The sequence below is a fragment of the Porcisia hertigi genome, chromosome 5 (assembly GCF_017918235.1).
Source record: "Porcisia hertigi strain C119 chromosome 5, whole genome shotgun sequence".
Classification (NCBI taxonomy): Eukaryota; Euglenozoa; class Kinetoplastea; order Trypanosomatida; family Trypanosomatidae; genus Porcisia; species Porcisia hertigi.
The window spans coordinates 39,367-59,186 of record NC_090564.1 but is presented as its reverse complement, the minus strand read 5'-3'; the positions used below and the strand labels follow the sequence as shown (position 1 = coordinate 59,186).

Genomic DNA, 19,820 nt, shown 5'->3' with positions numbered 1-19,820 from the left:
AGCTCTGAGAGCAAAGAGCGCGTCGCCTGTCTCTGAGCCGAGAGGGGATTGGGGGGGGCGGGGCGGGGGGTATAGGTGGAAGGAGTGGAAGGCGGAGAGCAAGAAAGACGGTGAAGCACAGATCACCAAAGGACAACCCACAGCAACAGCGCAAGAGAAGGAGGGGGGCCTGAGCCTACTTCTCGCAATAACACGGGCCCACCTCGGGCGTACCTTTACGCCGAGAAAAGACGATGGTACGCAGGGGGGGTCCCTCCCAATTCCAACACTGCGTGATAACTACTTCAAGAATGTGATGAGGTGCACATGTATGATACATTATACATGCATGTATGTGTGTGTCTGTGAGTGCTCATACAGCGGCTATGAAAAAATAAACCCACCAACCCACCCCTCGCGCATGGTCAACAGGCGGGGGTGGGGGTGGAGTGCACGACACTGAGCGATCGACTGCCTTCTTCGCGTCACGAGGTGCACCGTGTTACACAAATGTCGCCGGTGCGATGTCCGACAGGAACACCCGCTCGTCGAAAGTCAGCGGTGGGGGTGAGGTCGAAGCGGTTCTGGCAGTTGTCGCAGCCGAATAGAGGACAGCAGGAGGAGGCACAGGCCGAGTGCACCAACGGGGACGCCCCTGGCGAAAAAAACTCCGGCGAGGTGACGACTGACGACAGAGCCCTCCGATCACCCGCTGCTACGGCGGGAGCGGCGAGCGCCGGAGACGGCGTCGCGCTGGGAAGACTGGCCGGTACGCTTTGAAGTTGATGAGCAGAAGTGTTCAGCTGCTTCACAAACGAGGCGACCCGCTCTTTGGCGGATGTTACAGAATTAACCGATGCTGCAGTGGTGGACATCAGCAGCGCCTCATCGAGTAAGGCTGCCTCAAGCTTCTGTATGGGGTTACTATATTGCTGCTGGACATCCGCAGCCTGTGTGAGACGCGTAGTGCCCAATGTCTCTGGGTTGGAGTGCTCTTTGGTGCTGCGCGCTTGTGCTTCCTGAAAAAGATGCAGGGCAAGGACGGCGGCTTGGTGCTCGCGGGTGCGGCTGGTGAGCTGCGCCTGCAGTTCTGCCTGCATCTCTGTCAGGGTGGCACACTCTTGGCGCAATACCGCCAATTCCTGCGCATTGCTGGCCAGTTGAGCAGCTGCCTCGTCCAGCACCGTCTCCGCATCTCGCACCATGTGCTGCGCTTCAACCCACCGCTCCTGGAGGTCGTGCACCCGCTGGCTCTGTTGCCGCGTTTCGAGAAGTAAACAGCTGATAAGCTTTGCGTCCGCCTGCACTACTTCGTCAAAGAGCGCCTGTAGGCGGTGGAGCTGCCGACCCCATGAATACGCATCAGTGCCGAGGAACGCGCTGCCTACAAATGGCCGTGGTTCAGGGAGTGCCACGTTCACCCCATCAGCGTGTGAAGTGCTCGCTGGCGGAGAGAGCAGGCAACGACGCAACTGTTGCTGCGCCTCGCTGAAGCCCTCCACGGCACAGAGACTGGAAATAAGTAGTTGCTCCTGCCAGTATAGAGCTTGCGCTGGAAGCGGCGGGATGGCCGCTGGAGAGGGTCTATACAGCAGACGGCACGGCACCTGGTCAATGTTGTTACATGGCGAGACAGGAGGCTGCCGCAACAACTCTAGAGTCTTTTCGGAGTTTAGTGCCTCATAGCTGGCCAGCCTAACCGGGATGCTGTGCAGCTCTGTCGAGGGCCCAGCCTGCGTTGCGGCATTCGCTGTGGTGTTGCAGGCACTCAAATGACGACGACAGGATGAGCTCGACTGCTCTCTCTCGCTTCGCCTAGACGCCTGGACCATCTCCTCTAGAACGGAGGCGTTTTGCCTCATGCGGCTCATCTGCTCTCGGTGCCTCTTTTCTCGCATCTCTGCACTTGATTGCATCTCCGTGATCCGGCAACGCTCTTTTTTCAGGTCTGCCTCCGCCTGTTCAAGCGCGGCTGCAAGTGCCGTATTGTGTTCAGAACGCTCGTCCAGCTGCTGCCGCTGCTTAAGCACCTGCTGCCGCAGTGCATGGACATCACGATGGGCAGCAGCGAGCGCCTCCTCCACCGCGTGGACTTCATCGGCGCGGACGCGACTTTTAATGATGGGCATCGCACACACCAGGCGCTTGTTCGAAAGGGGGGAATAAAAGAGCTTCTGTGTCTATATAAATATACATAAATATATATATATATGCGTATATATCGATGACACACAGCGGGTGTGTGTGGGAGGGGGGGGGCGGTACACGTGTGGTGCAAGATCTATGACCTAATAAATGCATGGAACTTTATGTATATACGTGCGTGCACGTGCCTTGTGTGAGTTCACCAGAGAACCCCCGCCCATGTGTGTATGTGTGCGCTCAAATGGAGCCAGAGAGGGAGAGGTAGAATAGAGGCGGGGGGGCGTCCACAATCTCTGCACAGTGTGCTTCCTCGGAGGTGCCTCGGACTTTAGTGCGTGAACGCACACGGCCACAGAAAAATCACCGAAGACACAAGCGGTGGGCTATCTCGACATCCTCCTCTGGGCATACGTATATATATATACACATATATATGCATCATGTGTGGATGTAATCATCGCAGATACCAAGTGAATAGGGGGGGGGCTTGAGAGGAGGAGAGAGGCGAGATGACGATGGTGACATGACCCATCCGAAACCGGATACCCGCATCAGTGAGCCCTGAACGCGCGCAAGCAGACGCTCCGCAGACGATACACTCGAAAATGTAGGGTTTCAAACGCATGGCAAACCCCCTCGCGTGTGTGGCGACTTCGGGTGTGAGGCCTACCCGGACAAGTGCCTCATGCCTCTTCAATCATTCTCCTTTTAGTCGAGTTCATACACAGCAGGACGCACGGCGAACAGTTGAATCCCTTTTTCCACAAAACCTAAAAATGCCTGCGCTAAACACCCCCCCCTCAACAACAAGAAAAAAGCGGTACCCCATATCCACATACATCCATGCCTTCCACGGGAAACAAGGCTGGGGGAAGGGGAGGGGGAAGGGGGGGGGGGGGGCAGGGGGAAAGAGAGGATTGAATGCGTGTGTGTGTGTGTGTGTAGGGGGAGTGGAGGGTTACATCGAAAATTGTGTTGGGGGGAGGAGGAGGGGGGACAAAGAGCGGTGAGAAGAAAACAGAGAAACACATCGGAGCGGGAAGGGGCAAGGCGGCGTCGAATACATCTGTCCGTGGCGGAGCGTGGGTCAGAGGATGGACCGTCTCTCAGCTGTTAGCCGTGCTGCTGCTGCTTAACTAAACACATACACACCGTCGGTGACAACCCTTCATTACGCCCTACTCCTCCACTGCTAGCGAGCCTTCCCAGCCTTCTTCCGCGCCGAGGCGTTCTCCTTTTGCCGTTGCGCCTCCTGGTCTGCCAGGATCTGCAGATACTCAGTCATTTTGTCGACGTAGAGCGTGCTCCCACTGCCGTTCGCCTCCTCCGGGCTCGGGCCTAGTTCAACGTGCAGTCCTTCGTTTTCGCCTACTGCAATGGTCAGAGAGCGCCGGTACTCGGCAGAGTCAACGCACCCGACCAAATTGAGCGACTTCAGTGTACGCGTCTCGTTGATGAGCTTCATCACTGCGGCCACCGCCTTGGCGCCGAGACGGTTCTCTTGGCAGTTCAGCAGAAGCATGTGCGTGTTGTACAGAGCTGCATTGACAATCGCGGCAGCGCCGACATCTGTGATCTTGTTGTTCGACACATCGAGGCGCTCCAGGGAGGGGAGGTCAGCCTTGATGATAGCCGCTACGCTTCCCGCACCCTCGTCACCAATCCAGTTATCGCTGAGGTTGAGGTAGCGCAAAGAGTTTTTCGCAATCGCGGCGGCGTCTGTCAAGTGACGCTCCAATGCATGCACCCCTTTAAAGCCGATCGTGTTCCCTGCGAGGCTCACATCTTGCAGAATAGAGGAGTTCACCAGTAGTCGACCAACGGCCTCGGCCCCAGTGGCGCTAAGACTGTTGTTGTACAGATTTAACGTTGTCTGGCTCTTGCCACCGTAGCGCTGGAGCGCGTCACACAGGGACACGGTGCCCTCGTCACCGAGCTCATTCGCGGCTAATTGATAGACACACAGTGGGTTACGCTCGTAGGCGCGCATGAGGCACTTGGGACCGTTCCGCCCGACAGCGTTCCACGAGAGGTCCACGCGGCTCAAGTCACGGTGGCAAGCCGCGGCGTTGCCCATAGCAAGGAGGGTATCATCGCCGAAACGGTTGCCCATCAGAATAAGTGTAAACAACGTCCGGTTCCACTGGCCTGGCTGGCCCGAAGGGTTGACGTTGGGAATGAACGCGCTCGCCAGTGCGATGCCGCCGATATCCGTGATGCCGTTGTTGGACAAGTTGAGTGTCTGTAAATGTGTGTTGATGCGCAGCATGTTAGCAATCATTATTGCACCTTCATCGCCGAGATCGTTCTGGCTCAGGTCAAGGGACACGACGTATGTATTCTTGAAGAGGGCTGTGCCGACTATAAGAGCACCACGTGGTCCGAGAGCATGACCAGCGAGGTTGAGGCGCGTCTCCTGGAGCACCGCCTTCCATTTCTTTTTTGTGTAGAAGCTGGTGGATTTCTCGCGCTTGGTGCCCGGTGCGGGCACCTTCTCCTTCCGTTTGCGTGAGCCCCCTGACATGTGGCAGCGGGTTGTCCTGTGCGTGTGGAAAAGAAGTTCTACAGAATGGTGATCGTAAGTGATGTTGTGAGGCTCTGAAGGTAACGTGGGCAGACGTGTGCACGTCTACCAGTTAAGGAAGTCTACTTGCGCCGCAGTGCAGGGACGACTGCTGTGGAGATGCACATGGTGTGCCGATGATTCCGTCCAGATGCTCAGTAACAGGCGTTGGGGAGAGAAGGAAAGAGCAGACCCAGGGAGGGAGGACAGAGAGGCAAGTGGCAGAGGATTAGCACGGAGCGCGGCAACCGTCAACTCGGATCGTGAAAAGATTCTCAGGAGAATGGAGGTACCCGCATGCGAGAGTCTGGCAAACTACAAACAAAAAAGACCATCGATGCGGCTGTTTATGTCCACCACGGGAGGTGAAGCCCGTCAAAAGCCCCAACGCCGACATACCTGGGCGCGTGTGTGCCTGCCTCGCGACGCGCGTGCGGTACTGCACATCACACCGGAGTAACCCCCTGAGAATAGTAAGAAGAGCGATAATGGGGCGACCAAATCCCGCAGAAACTCTCATCCCACGTAACCGAGTCATTCTTTTTTTTCTTCGTTGCATTACGGTACTTTGATTTTAGGGTCCATTCTCTGAATGCACCGCTTACTCGAAGTGGGTGGGGGGGGGCAGCGCAATCCCTCCACGGCATACCCGCTCCCCTCATCCCCCCCCCTCACTCTCAACCTCACTCCCCCCTCACCAGGAGCGTTACTTCAAGGAGGTTGGGAGGTAACATAAACAAAACATAAAAACATGCGCCCATTCCTCCAATCCTGCTCATGCAAGACAAACGTTAATTCTTTATAAAAGGCAAATCAAATATGGTGGGAGGAGGGGGGGAAGTCGTACGAAAACAAAAAGGGGAAGCGAAGTCCTCCTCCCGTGTGGCTATGTCTGTGTGGAAAAAGGTGGGGAAGGGGGCCAAGGAAGAGTGGGGGGGGCCAAGATCACTTGCCGTATCCAGCGAGAGAAAGGCGTACGCGTTGCGGAAAGGGTGATGCGGCGGCGGTGTCCCCCCCCCCTCCTCTTTCTCCCGTATACAAACTGCCGTACAACATTTATGTAAGCACAACGCTACCCCTCTCACACACGTCTCTTCCCGGAGTACCCGGAGGCCTATTGCGTGGTGCTGTGCAGTGTGGAACAGACGCAGTGGAGCAATGCCGACTTGGACATCTGAGCACAGCTTCTCCATCAAACCCTGCCCCACCACACACTTCGCACGTCGTCTCACAGCCCTGCTCGTTATGCAGGTCGCCACGCGGTGCATCTCTTGGGGAGGCGTAGAGAGGGGGGGGGGAGTGTCGCTTGTGCTCCACCGAAAGCATTCAGTGAGTATTGTGGGCAATGAGTCAAAGTCACGCTGACACTTGGGCCCATCACGTGGATGGCGCAAGCACGTCCACCGCCATGGCTCCCTCTGATGCAAACGCAATGCATAACCTGGCCACCCACGTTGGCAACGGCACATCGATCGGCCATCCCTACAGCCCAGGCGCTGGACTTTGCCACCGCCAGATGTGAAATGACATTCTGGGGGGAGGGGAGGAGAGGAGAGGGGGGCCGCACGCCTTGAGCTTCGCACGGAGGGGGGGGGGCCTCTGCTGGGCCCCCGTGGTGTCCCACACTGCAGTGTGTCGTTCCCCCCCCGCCCCTCTTCCCCCCACCCCATCTTCTTCTCCGCCATGGGGAGTGAAGAGGAGGACACAGACGCATTCAGGTACCAAGGCCCGTTGACCACCAGTCCTTCGAAGTCGGCAGATTTGCACATCAGTAGCGCCGCTGGAAACCGCCACCACGGCCACCCCTGGGGCTGCCACCACGGCCACCGCGGTAGGAGCCACCGCGACCCCCACCGTAGCCACCACTGCCAAAGCGACCACCGCGACCCCCACGACCACCGTTGTAACTGCCGCCGCGATTGCCGCTCTTCAGCTCACGCGCAATGACCGGAGGAAGGACCTCGATCTGTTGAAAGGTAATGCCGCGCATCGGCGTGTTCGTGACCTGCTCTGCGAACTGCTCCAGCACGTCAAAGACGCAGCCCGGCTCGTCCTGCAAGAGCGTGATGTCCCGGCACCTAGTGAACAGGTGATCGCCGAGGTTGTTGCGAAGGATGCTGGAGTACACCGGAATGGGCAGCGGGCGGTCTGACGACATTTGCACCGTGACGTATCCCGGGGAACCCGTAATAAGGCCACGCGCGCTGATGTTCGTCGTGTAGCCGCTCATAACGGCGAGTGCTGAGGCAAGGATCTCGACAGGGTCCGCGTCCTTCAACAATTCGGCCGCCTGATCCATGAAGAGGTCGGTTGCGCGGCGCTCAACACGCGCCAGGTCCTCGGCAGCGTCGCGGGCTACAGCCTTCAGAATTTCCTCTCGCGTGGGGGCTGGCAAGACGTCAAACTTCATCTTCGCATGGCGCTCGATGCGCTCGACAATGTACTCCTCGCGGGGCTGGTAGAGCAGTACGCACACGCCCTTTCGGCCGGCGCGTCCGGTACGACCGGCACGGTGAATGAAGGCGTCAATGTCGCTGGGTGGCGCACACTGGATGACAAGGTCCACCATGGGAAGGTCAAGTCCGCGAGCAGCCACGTCAGTTGCGATGAGGACGCTGAACTTGTTGTCTCGGAAACTCTTCATGGTACTCTCACGCTGCTCCTGCTGCATGTCACCGTGCAAGCACTGCGAGTCCAGTTTGGTGTTGTTGATGGAGAGGTCGTGGCAGTCCTTTTTCGTATTTGTGAAAACGAGGGTGCGGCCGTGGGCGCCGCTGTACACTTTTATGAGATCCGCCAGCATAGAAGAGATCTCGCTGAAGTTACACTTGCGGCGAAAAAACTTTATTGTGCTCGCCGTTCGAACCGCCTCCTTGCCAACCATGTCGATGAACTCCTTGTCCTTGGCGATGAAGGAGCTGTTGTGCACCCAATCCGGCACTGTCGCCGAGAAGAGCAACGTCTGGTGGACCGGCTTCTCCGCGCCGACGGAGCCATTCTGTTCGGCCACCTGAGAGAGCAACAGCTCAATGTCGTCCTTGAAGCCAATATCCAGCATATGGTCGGCTTCGTCCAGGCACGCCATCACAACGCGGTCAAAGTGCAGCGTGCCCTTCTCCAGGAAGTCTTTCGCGCGACCGGGTGTGGCCACTACAATGTCGACACCGCTGCGCAGCACGCGCTCCTGGTTGGCGTAGGCGACGCCGCCATATAGAGCCGTCACGATGAGCCCGCAGCTTATCCCGCTCAGCACGTCCTGTACCTGAATGGCCAGCTCGCGGGTAGGGCAAAAGATCACCGCAGCAGGGCCACGGCCGCGGGTGAGGTGGCTGGGCAGCTTCAGGAGACGCTCCACGATGGGAATACCGAACGCGAGGGTCTTGCCGCTGCCGGTCCGGGCCTGCACGAGGACATCCACATTCTTCATGATAGCGTTGAATGTCAGTGCCTGGACAGGAAACATCGATTCTATGCCACGCGACTGCAGAGCCTTGACGACGCTTGGGTTCATCTCGAATTCGGAGAAGGGACGCGCAGTGGCGGCGCAGCCGTTGTTCGGCACCTCCTCGTCCTCCTGTCCCGCTGGAGTCGTCGCAGCAGCAGCAGGAGCTGTTGATGCAGTAGCCTTGGCGCTTCCCTCAGCGCGCTTACGCTTCAAGCTCACAGCGTCATCGTGGATCGATGCTTTGGCAGATACCTTCGACACCTTGACCGGCTCATCGTCATCGCTGCTGCTGGCGAGCTTCGTCACGCGGCGCGGCTTTGCCGCCTCATCCTCCTCGCGGGCACGTCGAACCATCTTTAGCGGAGAGTGAGGCTATGCCGGCGAACAACAAGCGAAAAAAAGATTGGTGAAGAAGAGAGTGGGGACAAAACAAAAAGAACTCTGCGCGTGTGCGTGTGTGTGAGGGAAGGAGGGAGGGAGGGAGGGATGAGAGGAGACGCCAGCATGCGATTCAGCGCGTACCGTACAAAGCGAACATATAGGTTTAAAAAAAGTCGGAGGAGCGCGTTTGTCGACGGCATCTCTCGGTAGCACACGCAGACATGTGTCCCACTCTTCACTTGTGCACACATAGAGAGAGTTCGGCAGCGAAGGGACCACGCTCAGACTGATAAACCTCCAGACGACCCTGTCAGGTCAAAAGAGAGGAGGAGGCTACAGAGAACGGTCGGCGGCGAAAAACGCGGCATTGACACGAACACCACCTTTCTTTTTGCTCCGTCACATTTTGATCCACGCAGCAGGCCACGTGTGTGCACGTCCTTCTTGGTGACCCATGCGAGGCATCCCTCTTTTCCTCTTTCATGTCTTCCTTTGACTTTTTTTTTAGAGGGGGAGGGGGGGGGGGGGAAGCAGGAGAAAGAACCGTGGAAGGAGGGACGCAGGGAAGTGGGAGTGTGCCAAAGATGAACCTCGGAAGAAAACAGGGGGGTCGCAGCAACCGCACATATACAAAGAAGAGGCCAATTAAAAAAGGATGGCGCAGAGAAGCAAATGAAAGATGAAAGCGGAAGAGGAAGAGAAGGACGGTACGCCCGCCCATCGCCAGACATACACATCCACATACACAAAGAAGCCGATGAAGAAAAAAAAAACATTTGTGAGTGCTGTGCGTATGGGACAGCTTGGACAAGCGAGCGCGATAATCACACGCCTCTTCTTTCCCTGTGGCGTATACAAACCGCCGTACAACATTTATGTAAGCACAACGCTACCCCTCTCACACACGTCTCTTCCCGGAGTACCCGGAGGCCTATTGCGTGGTGCTGTGCAGTGTGGAACAGACGCAGTGGAGCAATGCCGACTTGGACATCTGAGCACAGCTTCTCCATCAAACCCTGCCCCACCACACACTTCGCACGTCGTCTCACAGCCCTGCTCGTTATGCAGGTCGCCACGCGGTGCATCTCTTGGGGAGGCGTAGAGAGGGGGGGGGAGTGTCGCTTGTGCTCCACCGAAAGCATTCAGTGAGTATTGTGGGCAATGAGTCAAAGTCACGCTGACACTTGGGCCCATCACGTGGATGGCGCAAGCACGTCCACCGCCATGGCTCCCTCTGATGCAAACGCAATGCATAACCTGGCCACCCACGTTGGCAACGGCACATCGATCGGCCATCCCTACAGCCCAGGCGCTGGACTTTGCCACCGCCAGATGTGAAATGACATTCTGGGGGGAGGGGAGGAGAGGAGAGGGGGGCCGCACGCCTTGAGCTTTGCACGGAGGGGGGGGGGCTCTGCTGGGCCCCCGTGGTGTCCCACACTGCAGTGTGTCGTTCCCCCCCCGCCCCTCTTCCCCCCACCCCATCTTCTTCTCCGCCAAGAGGAGTGACAAAAAGAAGAGGGCAAATTTGACTGAAGGGGGGGAGACCGGGGTGAAGGGTGGAGTATGAGGGCCGCCTTGAAGAACGAAAAGCGAGGAGGGCAAGGCACTGGTGCCCTAAGTGGACTACACACAAAGACAAACACGCGCTCCGCCGACAAGCGGACTGCGAAAAAAAAAAGACGTGGACAACCAAATAATATCACAGTACGCAACACGTGTCTAAAACATTATGTTCATCGGCCTCTCTCTCTTTCCCCCAATCTACTCGCGCAGCACTCTCTCTGAGGCGCAGAACATCCCTGTAAATCTGCAGTCCTCGGAGTCAACAACACGTCCGCCAAGCACACATACACTCACTATATACTCGGGGGAAGATGCAACCCGGCGCACGCGCAAAGTGTGAGGCATATATATGTGCGCGCACACATCCATATAATAGAAGTAGGAAACACAACACCCTTGAAGAAACAAAGAAACCGAGAACAGAAAAATATAATGAAGGGAGCTGGAGAGGGGGAGGGGGGAGGTAATAGTTATGAGTGATGGGTGGGTAGATGAGGAGAAAGGGGAGGGAGGGGGGGGCGAAAGAGAGGAGCACAATGCACACTGGCCAGCAAGAGTGCCCCCCCCCTCCCCTCCCCCTCTTCCTTTTCTCCTCGTGGATGTGTTGCCTCTAGAAACCAACTAGGGTGGACACACAAATCGAGCGGGAACAGCCCACCCCCGCTCTCCCCTCCTATGCAGAACAGAATTCCATGCCTCACATCTGCCTCCGCCGGCGTTCCTACCGGGGTACCCCTGATCATCACTTCCCCAGGCTCTCCACCTCTCTTTCTCCCCGGGGTATCGCCCACGCAACTGTAAGACATGTGCCACCCCTCGAGTTGAGCACTGTGCCGTCTGCCCAAATAAACTCATTAAAACCGAGACCGAGAGACTTCAGATGTACATTTGAGGGGCCTAAGTAGCGGATATATTGCGTGTGAGTCTCATATCACACACACTGCTGCCCCACCCCCACCCACCACACACCGTTCGCAATATCCCATTGGTCTAGAAACAAAAACAAGAGGATGAGGTGAAAAAAAAAGACTACCAGAGGGGTGTCAGTGAACCTGTGAGCACGTCTAAGCCCCATTTGGCACGGTCTCTCTCACCCATAGCATGTGACAGAAACTCACACAGACAAGCATAGAAGCCTTTACAAATGTATACACGGTGATGCACACGCGATGAACAGTCGTAGCAAAAACAAACAACAACGAAAAAAAGAGGTGTGAGGGTATAAGGAGTGGAGAGGACAGGAATTCCATTTGCTTCAGTGCTGTGAATCCCTCTCTCCCTTTTGGTCACTCCTGCGGCCCTCATACAAAGTCAAAGTAGCTGGACTGTGATGTCCGGGTGGTGGCAGTGGTGTGGGCGGTGGTGTTGTTGTTGTGACTGCTATTCGTGATTGCTACTGGATTAGTGCCAAACGGGACGCTGACACAGCGGCTATTCGGCGTACGCAAGCCGCCATGGTTTGTCACTGGCACCTGCGATGGCGCTATCTCCTCTTCATTGTAGTACAGCGCATCTTCGGTGGCCCGCATTGCCTCAAAGGCGTGGGTCATCGCGCCACGCTCGCAAATACTCGACTCCAGGGGACTACCTGGTGTCAGATGCGCCTCCTCCGCGGACATACACAGCAAGGCACTGCCGTAGATCTTAAACCACGGGTACTGCAGCGCCTCGGCCGCGCGTGGACGGGAAACGGCGTTGAAGTTGAGAAGCGCTCTGTTGAGGTCGATCGCCTCGGGGCTGATGCCGGCCCAGCGAGGTCCGTCAAATGTGAGCGAGTTACGCATCTCAGTTACTAAGCTCGCCTTGTTGGCGAAGTTCTTGAAGGGTAGCGCACCGCTCAGCATGACATACATGATGACGCCGGCGGCATATACATCCAGGCGCGACAGTAATGTCTTTGTCGTGGACAGCTGGGCACTCTGTGTAATCGACTGCACTGTCTCCGGGGCAGCGTACTTGAGCGTTCCGCACGGCGTCGCCAGCATTGGGCTGTCACATTCCATCGATTCGACAGACATGTTTCGCACTGGTAGCGGCCGCTGAAGCTGCAACTGCGTAGCGAACTCACGGGAGATGCGCGGCCGCCTCCGCTCGCAGCTGCGGGCAAGTCCAAAGTCGACAAGGACGACTCGCAATGGAGTCTCTTGTGTGGCGAGGATGACGTTCTCGGGCTTAACGTCTCGGTGGACAAAGTGCAGCGTATTGTGTAAGTAGGCAAGCGCACTCAGCAGCTGTCGCATTACATTGAGCACCATCGCCTCCGTAAATTTCTGCTCTTTGAGAGCTTGAAAAAGTTCGACTCCCTCGACGTACTCCGTGACAATAATGACGTAGACCGGCGTCTGCACGCATTCAATAAAGCGCACACAATTGGGGTGCTTTGTCTGGCGAAGGACGTGCACCTCGTTGATGACGTCACGCACCAGCTTCTCATTAGTGAGATTGCGCTTGGCGATCATCTTGAGCGCCACTGTTTGATTTTCTTCCACGACCCCACGGTTCATTGTGCTTACCGCTTTGAACACAGTGGCGAATGTGCCTTCGCCGAGGAAATCGTAGATGTCATCGAGCATGTACAACTCCCCAATGTCTTCGATCAGCGGGAACGGAAGTGCCGTCATGATGGCGAGAGATTCGACTAGAAAAGCAGCACTCAAAAACGTAACGGAAGGATTATACAAAAACAAAATTGGTTATTCCGCACAATCGCACACGCAAACAAAAGGTGCACACCCACGCAAGGAGGGGAGTTCAGCTGAGATATACACTGTATATGTGTATATATATATATATGTTTTTTTATATATACCTAGGCACACATAAATATATATATATTTATATATTTATATACTACATATATATATATATATAATGTATGTGGAAGGAAATAGAAAAAAGAGGGAACCTGTCAATCTGCCGAATATACATACGTAGACGATCTCACCAGTCAACGCGAACAGGACGGAAAGACGCGCTCTCCTTCCGGGACCACACACACACACACACACACACACACACGCACACCTCAAGAAAACTCTTTTCACTTTTTCTTCACCTTTGCTTGTGGACTGAAGCCACCACGGAGCTGTATACGTGAACACTCACGAATGCGCCAACCCACAGCCCCGCGGTGAGAGGGAAGGGAGGGGGGCGCTGTGAGGCACCCGGAAAAAAAAAGGCGGTTGAGCGACGACGACGTGGACTGTGTATGGGGGACGTACAGGTGCGGCAGGAGCCAGAGTAAGGCTAGCAATGGCGTCAGATACAACGGCAACGCACACAGTTAATATAAAAAAAGACAAGACGCTATCAGTGGCCGAGCTCGAGTAACGCGACGAGACAAGGGGAAGGTGAGTGATGTAGCTAATAGAGCCCGTGGGGAGGAGGAAAGATGGGGGAGGTCAGCGACGTGAGTGTAATCAGAAAAAAATGGGGAGGTGGGAGGGCGTAGCGTCGGCAGTGGTGGTTCTAGTTGCCGCAATGGACAAGGTGACCGTGTGTTGACTGCACGTGTGGAAGGCGAAACCTCTGCCAGATGTTTTTTTTTTCGTTATGTAAATAGAGCGGGGGGAGGGGACGTTGTTGTTTTATATAACACGGGTGAAGTGAAGTGGGGGGGGTAGGAGGAGATGCATCAGCCATACATGCGTACATGCACATTTGTATGTATACATGTATACATACAAATTCACACACTCACATAAACACCGGACACAGCGGCATGTCGAGAGAGCGATAAGGGAGGAAGGAGGGGGGTGGTAGAATATGCGAGGGCAATACGCGTGGGTGTGGATGTGTGAGCAAGAGAGAGAGATGCAGAGGGGAGGGGAAACGAAGAGGTGAAGTGATGCTTTGCGAATCGAGTACTGAACACAATCACACTGCGCAGAAATGGTCAACAACTGCAAATGACCAGTTCAGGTGCAGCTTTGATACAAAATTCTGCGTGGTAATGCCCCCCGTCCCCCCATCATCCCCAGCTCGCAAGTAGATGATGACAAGAGAACGTGAGGGGAAGGTGACCGGGAGGGGGGGGGACGTACTGCATCTCCGCAATACCTCTTCCCCTCCTCTACGTGTGCATGGGTACGCACAGACGCGTACCTCTCTCCCTGTGTGGGACTGGAGCTAGTATTTTACTGTTAAATGTGATCAAGCACCAAGATTGCACACCGCACATGTCGCCGTCATCACTCCCATCGCCTTTGATGCCGCTAGGCTACTCAGGCAGTTCAACAGGGAGGGGCCGCAGCAACAACGCACTCGCTACGCCAACAGAAAGTCGATTCGCTGTGCGCAGACTGGCGAGCAGAGAAAGTGGACAAGAACAACCGTGGAATATTTTTTGTCGTTGATGATGTATGTACGTTTGGTATTTGGTGTGTGTGTGTGTGTGTGTGTGCGGGGGGAATGGAGGAAGGGGCAACGGCATCCTGCATCTAAACGGGTTGCACCCGCAGTACAAGCAGTGGGCGGTGCACAAATAGCAAAAACAAAAACGCAGAGGACAGAGATTAGTGAGCAGGGGGGGAGGGGGGGGGGGAAGAGGCGTCAGACACCACGTGTCTGCTGTACCTACTCCTCTGAAAAGCTGCGGTAGTACTTTCGGGAGTAGTCGTAGGCAGACAGTAACCGATTTGCGTCTGGTGTCGTTCCGCCACTCTTCGCGGCTGCCAGCGCGACCACCTCCTCCTCGCGCTGTTTTGGGAATTCGTGACGGCGCCGCTCTACACCCCTCTCGCTGTCCCGCAGCAGTTCGTCTTGTGGCAGCCACCGCTGGAAGAGTTGGACTGGATTCTTGCGTGTGTATGGCACTACCAGCTTCGCCTCCTCCAAATGTTCCATCATGAAAGCCGCGTAGGGCTCACAGTCCGTGAAGAGGACAACACCGCGAGGGTCTGAAGGCCCATCTCGCACCTTCAGCACACGGTGAGCCGCGCAGTAAAAGTCGAAGTGCACGAGCCGCCGGTGGCTACTGTGCTTGGACCAAAAGGGCACAGGCATTGGCACCACCGCCACATCCGCTGTCTCTGGCTGCAACACCTGCAGGCACGTAAACATCGACTCGCAACGCAGAAAAAAGACCCGCTTAGCAAAAGCTGGAGTAAGCGCTGCGGCGGCCCCCATCAACTCCTTCAGCGAGGAGTCCACGATCAGAAAAGAATGCGTCGTATCGGCAAGGAGTTGCCGCGTGAGATACGCAACACTGCGGCATCCGAAGACAACAACGCGGCGATCACCCTCGCCTTGCCATGGCGCTAAGAGCCTTTCCTGGACGCCGGCGACCGCACCGGATGACACGAGCTTTGTCCGAAGTGCATGCCGCGCGGCGCCGCCGCTGACACACGGCAGCACGGCCATGTTGTACTGGTCGTAGTACAGGGCGCTCTCCACATCGTAAGTGCTTGTGACTGTGATGCTGCCTTGAGCGTTCGCTGCAACGCCTTCGTCATGGACACGAAGAAGTCGCTGCAGTGACTTTCTCTGGCAGGTGCTATCGCCGGCGCCTACGACAGCAAGTCCAACGGACGCCACCGGCGCCAGCTGTGTCGAGGTGCGGCGCAGCATATATCGAGTGCGAGTGAGGACCAAATCCGAGCTGCACACGGGCGTTGATCTCAAGAATCAGTCACTGAAACGGTGGGAGAGAGAGAGAGGGGGGGGAACGGAAAGAGGGTGTAAAGGGGAAAGGGGGAAAAGGGGTGACACAGACAGACACACACACACAAGGCGAAAAGCCAGCAGGCGCACGCCAGAGATCAGCGACACGAGAGACAGAAAGAGCGGGTAGAGCCGCGCCTTTGACGGTTTCGGTTAACTCGCCCCACCCTTTTGGTCCACGGCAAAAGGCAGCACAGGCCGGTCTGGACAGACGAGCAGCCGTACTCTTTTCTGTGGAGGGGACACACGTACCTCCCTCTCCAGTCCACACACGTCAGTGCTGGAATTAAGCCTCCCTCATCTTTGTTTCACGTTTTATGCGCGTCTCTTTCTGTTAGCCTGGGTGCTCCCCCTCTCCTCCTCCTCCTCCTGGTGTGCAGAGCACCGGCTCTGCTTGAGTTGGGAGGTGAAGAAGAGGAGTCCTCCTGCGCATCACGACAAACAGACTGACCCCTCCCTTTTCTCGAGGCCTGTGTTACGCCGCGGTCATGATTGCCGCAGTCGTGCAAAGTGCGCTGATGCAGGCCTAAGAATGCGAGACACACTGCCGAACCCCGTCGAGTAAGCCAATCACACACTCTCTCTCTCGGGTAGCCCAGGGAGTATGCCTTTTTTACTTGCATTGGAAGGGATTGCTGATGGGGTACAGGCGGCTGCGTGCCCACTGCTGCACCTCCGCTGGGCTTGAAAGAGCAGCAATGTGCGTGGCATGCTTAAGTTGCAGCTGGGTGCCACGGTTGAACCGGGCGCGGTAGTACCGACTGGCGTACTGGGCGTCATGTTGAAGCTGCTTCGCCTTGTCGCAGGCTGCGGGGAGGTGCTTCAGCAGAAGCCCTACCTCATCCACACGGCTAAGCTCTGACTTGGGCGGGATGATGTCCTCGATGACCGAACGCGCCGTTGGCACACTAGGGACCGCGATAGGCTGGTGGTCAAACGGGGTGTTGAGGAGAAACTGCAGGCACAGCAGCCGACACGTTTGCATGGCGGGGAGAGTGTGATACACACACACACACACACACACACAGACAGACAGACGCGTCCCCGCGGGGGAGATAAATGTGCGAGTGAAGAGCGCTAAGGGAAGTACAGCAACAACAACGAACTACTTCGCATCCGTGCGCAGCTTCTACCGTTGACGGACAGTACATGAATACATCGAAAAGAGAGAGAGAGGAGAACAAGTGGAGATCCGCCGGCGCATGTGCCGCAGAGGAGACCCTGACGGAAGTGACGGAAGTGGCATAGGCATACCCCCATTTCAGTATCCTCTGCAACGTAATCTCTCATGGACGCAGCTGCACATCAGCATTGCCAGTCGTCGTCGCCACAGACGCGTCTGGCCTTCTTGGAAAAACGTGTGAAGTACACCTTCGTACTGACCGATGCCAATGCGCACCTGTCCATGGATACGCACGCCACAGCCCAAGGCAATGCATGGCCTCGGCGCATCTGCTTGCGATTGCCATACTTGGTTTCCCCTCATGCCCCACACTTCTAGGACGAATCCTTAGCGCACACGGTCGACAGATAAGTTGCACTGAGTTTTTCGCCTATTTCCATACATCCCCCCGCCCCCTCTTTAGCGATGGGCACTTGCGCGCGCATTGCGGGACGTATCACTCCCTGATTATCTCTCACATATGAGCAAGAGGCTCTGCTGTTTGTGTAATTTTAAGATCCTCAAGAAAAACTTGACATCCTGAACATCGACCGTCACCCCAGAACTACTACCACCACCCGGGCACGCATACACGTTCCCGAGCAAATAACAAAACGGCTCTACTGACTTCTCCCTTTCAGAATATTTTTCGTTCTGCTTCGCCTCCGCCTAAGCACGAAGAAGCAGAGAGAAAGGGGGAGAGACACACAGAGAAGAACATCACGCATGCAAGGCTACACAGGCATGCAAGAACAAATAATCATGGGTATGAATGATAGATAAAGAGAGGCGGGTGGTGGGCAACGGGATGAGAGAGAAAGGCTGGAACAAGGAAAGGGGACGCTTCGATGGAGAAGCGGATAATAGAAAAACAAAAAGAAAATGAGGGGAAACGGGGAGGAGGAAAAAAAACACGATTAGAAACCACGAGCCACATCATCAGTCGCCATCATCCACTACAGGCATTCACACACACACACACACACACACGTGGAAAGATATAAAGAAGTTGAGGAAGGCGCCAATGCGAGTGGAAAAAAAAGAAAACGGCTAGAGAGAGAGAGAGGACGTCACGCCCCCCCCCCTCTCTCTCTCTGCCTCTCCCTCTATCTATCCCTCACCTCCTAACCGCGTCTTTACAAACCCGCACGCTTTGTGTCATACTAATGGCAGTCTTCTATCCATCCATCTGACTCTTTTCACATGCTGGTATAAGAAACGGGAAAAACAACGCGCAGGGTGAGAAGGCAATGGATTTCCATAAGAAACAGTGTACATCGTCAACCACATTCCCCTCACACCTCCCCCCATTCCAGGTACTTGCCTAGATGCATATACAAGGACATACTCTTTAGTCCTTTCTCCCGGGTCAAGTTGTTCTCCTTGAGCCCCTGCCTGCAAGCGTACGCTTCGTCCCGACCCGACCCGACCCGCCCCCCCCCCACAAAAAATAAAAATAAAAAATAAAAACACACAACACTCAGACGCCTTTGCGTAGGCAGCCGACCCCCCGCGCAAGACAGAAAAGGAGGGAACAAAAAGTGGCGCCGACCATCCTTCCTGTGTACGCACACACATATATATATGTATACATATGTGTATGTGTGTATACACCGCAGTAAACAAGACAACGAAAGGAGAGGTCTAGGAGGTGAGGTACGGGGGGGGGGGGGAACAAGGCAAAACAACACTCCCCCTTTTTTGGCGCAGCTCAGTCCAATATACCTGGTCAGGACATCGGACGTGCTTTATGCCGCAATCTCAATACAGGAGACAACATGGATGAGAATCAGTCCAACGAGGCCCACCCTCTAGCAGTGTAACCAAATTAAAGGTATTCAAAACAGAAAAAAGAAATACAAAAAAGATCGACCGAAGAGAAGCCGAACAAAACAAAAAAGGGGAGGCGAGAAATGAAAAGGGAGAACATGGGCGGGGAGAGTTGAAAAATATATAACAACATTCATAAACAAAAACACGGGAGTACTCTAAACGATTGCTCTACATACCAATGCCACCAACCCTCCAAGATCACTGCGTCTCCCCTCAAAAACGAGGAAGATGTGCCTTCAGTGCACAGTGCAGATGTTTTTTTTTGGTTTTGCATAAAGGGTCGCCGCATGCGTAGAATGGGGCATGGGGAGGCGCCCGCACCCATCGGTGCACCTCCGACTGATTCCCTCGCTCCATCTTCACTTTTATCTTAGACCTCGATGATAACGCCACGGTATTAATTCGCTGAACCTCTCTCACGGCACGCATATTTGTCTCCTCCCCGATGTGGTGCTGTAGTGCTCCTACTCCCTCCCTGCCCACCTGCTGAGAGCGCACCTGCTCCTCTCACATAGGTAGAGAAGCGAAGGTGGGAGGCGGTGGGCCTCATTTTTCACCGATACACCCCCAGTCCACATCCGCCCAAGATCCAGAAGGCGCACGTAACAGTACACAGAAGAGAAAAGGCACACATACACGCCAACGCCCACGTAATTGGAGGGGGGGGAGGGGGAGGGTGTATGCCTTCGCGTGAGGTGCCCTCTCCAATACACTATCCTCCCCCCCCTCCCCCCTGTGCGCAAACAGACACATACTTGCCCGTCGTTCTCTGGTACACCGTCGTCAGCGAGGAAGGGGAAAAATAGGGGAGAAAAGAGGCGAGAGATGTATGAAACCCTTAAATGAGAGAAACCACACCAGTCCCACCCCAACGACAACTCTAAAGAGCACAAACGGAGGAGGAGGAGGGGAAGGGGGGGGGTGGGGGGTGAAAGGCACATCGACAAAGGGGGGACACGGGAGAAGCGCAGGGTCTCGAAGCGCGTGGCAGACGCTCCCAGGTTGCGGACGACGGAGAGACGGAAGCGCGCATGCGCGGCAAGGGGAGAAGGGGAGGCGTGTGGAATCAGCAAAATGAATCAACC

At 55.7% G+C, this 19,820-nt stretch overlaps 6 protein-coding genes across 6 annotated transcripts; all 6 read right to left on the bottom strand.

The window, feature by feature from the left end:
• Positions 1 to 464: 464 nt before the first annotated feature.
• JKF63_07345 (uncharacterized protein) lies at positions 465 to 2,108 on the bottom strand (the record flags this gene model as incomplete). Its single annotated transcript, XM_067903284.1, has 1 exon — positions 465 to 2,108. One exon carries the CDS (start codon positions 2,106 to 2,108, stop codon positions 465 to 467), a length of 1,644 nt encoding a protein of 547 aa, XP_067759594.1.
• A 1,208-nt stretch (positions 2,109 to 3,316) lies between these two features.
• On the bottom strand, positions 3,317 to 4,648 carry JKF63_07344 (uncharacterized protein; the record flags this gene model as incomplete). The annotated part of the gene is made up of 1 exon (XM_067903283.1): positions 3,317 to 4,648. The coding sequence occupies one exon, from the start codon at positions 4,646 to 4,648 to the stop codon at positions 3,317 to 3,319; it is 1,332 nt and encodes a 443-aa protein (XP_067759593.1).
• A 1,807-nt stretch (positions 4,649 to 6,455) lies between these two features.
• JKF63_07343 (uncharacterized protein) lies at positions 6,456 to 8,486 on the bottom strand (the record flags this gene model as incomplete). The annotated part of the gene is made up of 1 exon (XM_067903282.1): positions 6,456 to 8,486. The coding sequence occupies one exon, from the start codon at positions 8,484 to 8,486 to the stop codon at positions 6,456 to 6,458; it is 2,031 nt and encodes a 676-aa protein (XP_067759592.1).
• A 2,894-nt stretch (positions 8,487 to 11,380) lies between these two features.
• JKF63_07342 (uncharacterized protein) lies at positions 11,381 to 12,700 on the bottom strand (the record flags this gene model as incomplete). The annotated part of the gene is made up of 1 exon (XM_067903281.1): positions 11,381 to 12,700. One exon carries the CDS (start codon positions 12,698 to 12,700, stop codon positions 11,381 to 11,383), a length of 1,320 nt encoding a protein of 439 aa, XP_067759591.1.
• Positions 12,701 to 14,654: 1,954 nt separating this feature from the next.
• Positions 14,655 to 15,647, bottom strand: JKF63_07341 (uncharacterized protein; the record flags this gene model as incomplete). The annotated part of the gene is made up of 1 exon (XM_067903280.1): positions 14,655 to 15,647. The coding sequence occupies one exon, from the start codon at positions 15,645 to 15,647 to the stop codon at positions 14,655 to 14,657; it is 993 nt and encodes a 330-aa protein (XP_067759590.1).
• Positions 15,648 to 16,353: 706 nt separating this feature from the next.
• On the bottom strand, positions 16,354 to 16,725 carry JKF63_07340 (uncharacterized protein; the record flags this gene model as incomplete). The annotated part of the gene is made up of 1 exon (XM_067903279.1): positions 16,354 to 16,725. One exon carries the CDS (start codon positions 16,723 to 16,725, stop codon positions 16,354 to 16,356), a length of 372 nt encoding a protein of 123 aa, XP_067759589.1.
• Positions 16,726 to 19,820: the final 3,095 nt, after the last annotated feature.